Raw genomic sequence first — 3686 nt, 5'->3', positions numbered from 1 at the left:
CAAGAGTCCTGACAGGGACTAGAAAGAGAGAGCAGATTTCTCCTGTTTTGGCTTCCTGTTAAATCCAGAATTCAAAATCCTGCTCCTCACATACAAGGTCTTAAATAATCAGGCCCCATCTTATCTTAATGACCTTGTAGTACCATATCACCCTATTAGAGCACTTCGCTCTCGCTCTGCAGGCCTACTTGTTGTTCCTAGAGTATTTAAAAGTAGAATGGGAGGCAGAGCCTTCAGTTTTCAGGCCCCTCTTCTGTGGAACCAGCTTCCAGTTTGGATTCAGGAGACAGACACTATCTCTACTTTCAAGATTAGGCTTCAAACTTTCCTTTTTGCTAAAGCATATAGTTAGGGCTGGACCAGGTGACCCTGAATCCTCCCTTAGTTATGCTGCAATAGACGTAGGCTGCCGGGGATTCCCATGATGCACTGAGTGTTTCTTCTTCACTCACTATGTGTGTCACGCTGGCTGGCAGACCGTGGGGATGTGGGGAAAGGAGGACCCAAAACGCAGACTCTGCGATGCAAACAGTGCTCTTTATTTACAGTGAAAAGGCTGTAAATACAATAACTCCCCGTTGCTCCCTCGAACCCCGTGTGCGTGCTTCCCTCCGATATCTGTGCTCGTGCTCCCCGCTGTTGTGTTTCCGCACCCCTGTGCGTGCTGCCTCTCCAGACACTCCTCCTCCTGTAGGGAAACCAGAGACACAGCCGTCAACACTAACCCTCGGCGGGCATATACGCACAGCACAGACCTACGCTAACACACACTGACTTGGTAAGATAACTCAATGATCCCGCGTCGGTGGGAGCTCCAAGACTCTCCTAAGTAGCTCCCCCGACGAGCCCTGATCAGCGGCAGGTGTGTGGCTTCGGGTGTGGCCAGTCCCTCCGCAGGGCCACACCCCTCAGGCCTGCAGGTGGCCGAGCTCCATCCTCCAGGCACACCCGCAGACATACACACCCATACCTCGCCTGAACATATGAGTGGGACACAGACTAACACAGCACAGAGAAACACATATGTACACACACAGAGAAGGGGAAACGACACCAAAAATACATAATAATAATACACAGGTCCATGACTGCCCAGGGATCCTGGGTCGCCCAGTCCCAGGACCCTGACAGTACCCCCCCTCAAAGGGTCGGCACCCGACGACCCAAAAACAAACCAAAAACAGTACAACCAACCCAGGGCGGGCGGCGGGAGGTCCAGGACGGAGGGCAGAACCAAAACAAGCAAAAACCACCAAAGAAAACAACCCCCCCAAGGTCACAGTCCCAGAGTCCGACCGCGCATCCCGCAGCGGAGCAACAAAAAGAAAAAACACCACACAACAGTCTCAGGCGGCCCATCAACATAACAAAAGAGTTCAGGGGGCCTACCTCGAGTCCAATGGTGGCGACATTGCAGCTCCGGCGGACGGCCACGGGTCCGGCAACAGCAGAAAAACGGTTCTGGGGGCCTGCCACTGCTCCAGTGGCGGCGGCACTGCTGCCCCTCCGGTGGCGAGCTCCGGGCCCAGTAGCGGCGGCGCTGCTCCTCCGGCGGCCTGCCACGGGTCCGGTGGCGGCGGCGTTGCTGCTCCGGCGGGCGGCCACGGGTCCGGTGGCGTTGCTGCTCCGGCGGGCGGCCACGGGTCCGGTGGCGGCGGCGTTGCTGCTCCGGCGGGCGGCCACGGGTCCGGTGGCGGCGGCGTTGCTGCTCCCGCCTCAGCACCACCCACGATTCCCGATGTAGCGGCCGGGCTGCAGGGCGTAGCGGCCGGGCTGCAGGACGTGGCGGCCGGGCTGCAGGACGTGGCGGCCGGGCTGCAGGACGTGGCGGCCGGGCTGCAGGACGTGGCGGCCGGGCTGCAGGACGTGGCGGCCGGGCTGCAGGACGTGGCGGCCGGGCTGCAGGACGTGGCGGCCGGGCTGCAGGACGTGGCGGCCGGGCTGCAGGACGTGGCGGCCGGGCTGCAGGACGTGGCGGCCCCTCCGGCATGCAGACCTCCAGCTCTGGCTCAGCGGATCCCTCCGGACCTCCAAGCTCCTCCGGTGGCAGCGCGGGCTCACCAGGCTCGCTGAGCTCCTCTGCTGGCAGCGAGAGCTCCTCCTCGGCTGCTGGCAGCGAGAGCTCCTCCTCGGCTGCTGGCAGCGAGAGCTCCTCCTCGGCTGCTGGCAGCGAGAGCTCCTCCTCGGCTGCTGGCAGCGAGAGCTCCTCCTCGGCTGCTGGCAGCGAGAGCTCCACCTCGGCTGCTGACAGCGAGAGCTCCACCTCGGCGGCTGACAGCGAGAGCTCCACCGGCTCGCCGAGCTCCTCCTCGGCTGGCAGCGCCGGTTGTTCCTTCCGCTCGCCGAGCTCCTCTGCTGGTGGTTCGCTAAGCTGCTCCGGCTCGCTGAGCTGCTCCCGCCCGCTGAGCTCCGGCTCGGGCAGAGCGAGCTCCGGCTCCCGCTCGCTGAGCTTCGGCTGCCGCTCGCTGAGCTCCGGCTCCCGCTCGCTGAGCTCCGGCTCCCGCTCGCTGAGCTCCGGCTCCCGCTCGCTGAGCTCCGGCTCCCGCTCGCTGAGCTCCGGCTCCCGCTCGCTGAGCTCCGGCTCGGGCAGATCGAGCTCCTCCCGCTCGCTGGGCTCCTGCTCCGCCACGCTGAGCCGCTTCTCCGGCTCGCCGGGCTCCTGCTCCGGCTCGCAGGGCTCCACAGCTGGCGGTGCGGGCTCCTCCCGCTCTCCGAGCACCCTGAGCACCTCCGGCTGCGCTACAGCTACTGACGGTCGATCTGGAGGTGAAGATGGTGATGCGTTGTCTGCAGGTGGGGAAGGTGAAGGTAGAGTAGGTGATGCAGATGGCGAAGCCGAGAGTGCTGCGGTCGCTGCAGTCTGATGGGACTCTGGTGGAGAAGTAGCTGCAGAGGGAGAAGGTGATGATGGTGCGGCAGCTGCTCCCGGTGGACTGGACAGCGATGCAGGGACAGACGGGTGAAATGATGGCAGAGGTGGTCCAGCAGGCATATCGACCTCCAACTGAGGACGAAGGTGAGAGGCTGACCGGACTGAAGACTCAGTCACCAGCTGGGCAGCAGACTCCGTTACTAGCTGGGCAGCGGACTGAGTTGAGGGTGATATGGCTATTATGAAGGGTGGAGAGGATGAGAATGTTACAGCTGGCTCAACAAATTCCAGGGGTCCAGAGGCAACTGAGGCCTCCAGTTTGGCCTCTGGGGAAGCCCTGGGGAGAACCTCTGTCTCCATATGGCCAGACTGAGCCAAAAAGTCATCTGGGTCTGTATGCTGTGAACTCCCTAGCTCCCAGCTCACAGTCTCAGAGTGAACATCTTCTGAGTCTTTGGAGGTAAAGCAAACAGTTTCTGACCCCACCGACTCTGAGCTAACTACCTCAGGGCTGTCTATGCAAAATTCTGCCCCAGTATTAGCACTCAGACCACCTTCGTCCGTCGGTGGTCCAAAAATCCCCACTGGGAGTTCAGTTACACCTCTTACAGTTTCTCCATGTTAATTGCCGTAGTGGCTATAGTCTCTATGTCCATGTTCACAGGAAGGGAATTTACGACACCGGCAGAGTCCATTTTACTCACTGTGGCGTCCAGAGCCGCTGGTCCTGAGCCTTCGACCAGCACAGGAGTGAGTGTAGAGGTGGCTGAACGCTGCTTGCGAGGACGCCTTCTCCTCCGTGAAGGCGGGGCCG

The 3686-nt window shown here is 61.2% G+C and overlaps 1 protein-coding gene across 1 annotated transcript; it reads right to left on the bottom strand.

Moving 5' to 3' along the window:
- Window positions 1-474: 474 nt before the first annotated feature.
- On the bottom strand, window positions 475-3232 carry LOC121815805 (histone-lysine N-methyltransferase 2D-like). Its single transcript, XM_042228227.1, has 2 exons — window positions 1390-3232; window positions 475-999 (listed from the first exon to the last, which is right to left on the bottom strand). Exons 1-2 carry the CDS (start codon window positions 3230-3232, stop codon window positions 761-763), a joined length of 2082 nt encoding a protein of 693 aa, XP_042084161.1. The 3' UTR covers window positions 475-760.
- Between the last annotated feature and the right edge of the window lie 454 nt (window positions 3233-3686).

This window comes from Haplochromis burtoni, unplaced genomic scaffold, assembly GCF_018398535.1.
Source record: "Haplochromis burtoni strain Fernald_Lab_line unplaced genomic scaffold, NCSU_Asbu1 Contig_313, whole genome shotgun sequence".
Taxonomy (NCBI): domain Eukaryota; kingdom Metazoa; phylum Chordata; class Actinopteri; order Cichliformes; family Cichlidae; genus Haplochromis; species Haplochromis burtoni.
The sequence above is the reverse complement of the archived record's forward strand: the minus strand, read 5'-3'. Positions and strand labels throughout refer to the sequence as shown.

Bases quoted from the DNA above. Each gene is read 5' to 3' on its own strand.
- LOC121815805 (XM_042228227.1), bottom strand. From the start codon at position 3,232: ATGGAGACAGAGGTTCTCCCCAGGGCTTCCCCAGAGGCCAAACTGGAG. The intron at 1,000-1,389 runs GTAGGCCCCCTG...GTGCTGTGTTAG, and splicing joins TCGCCACCATTGGACTCGAG to TCTGTGTCCCACTCATATGT.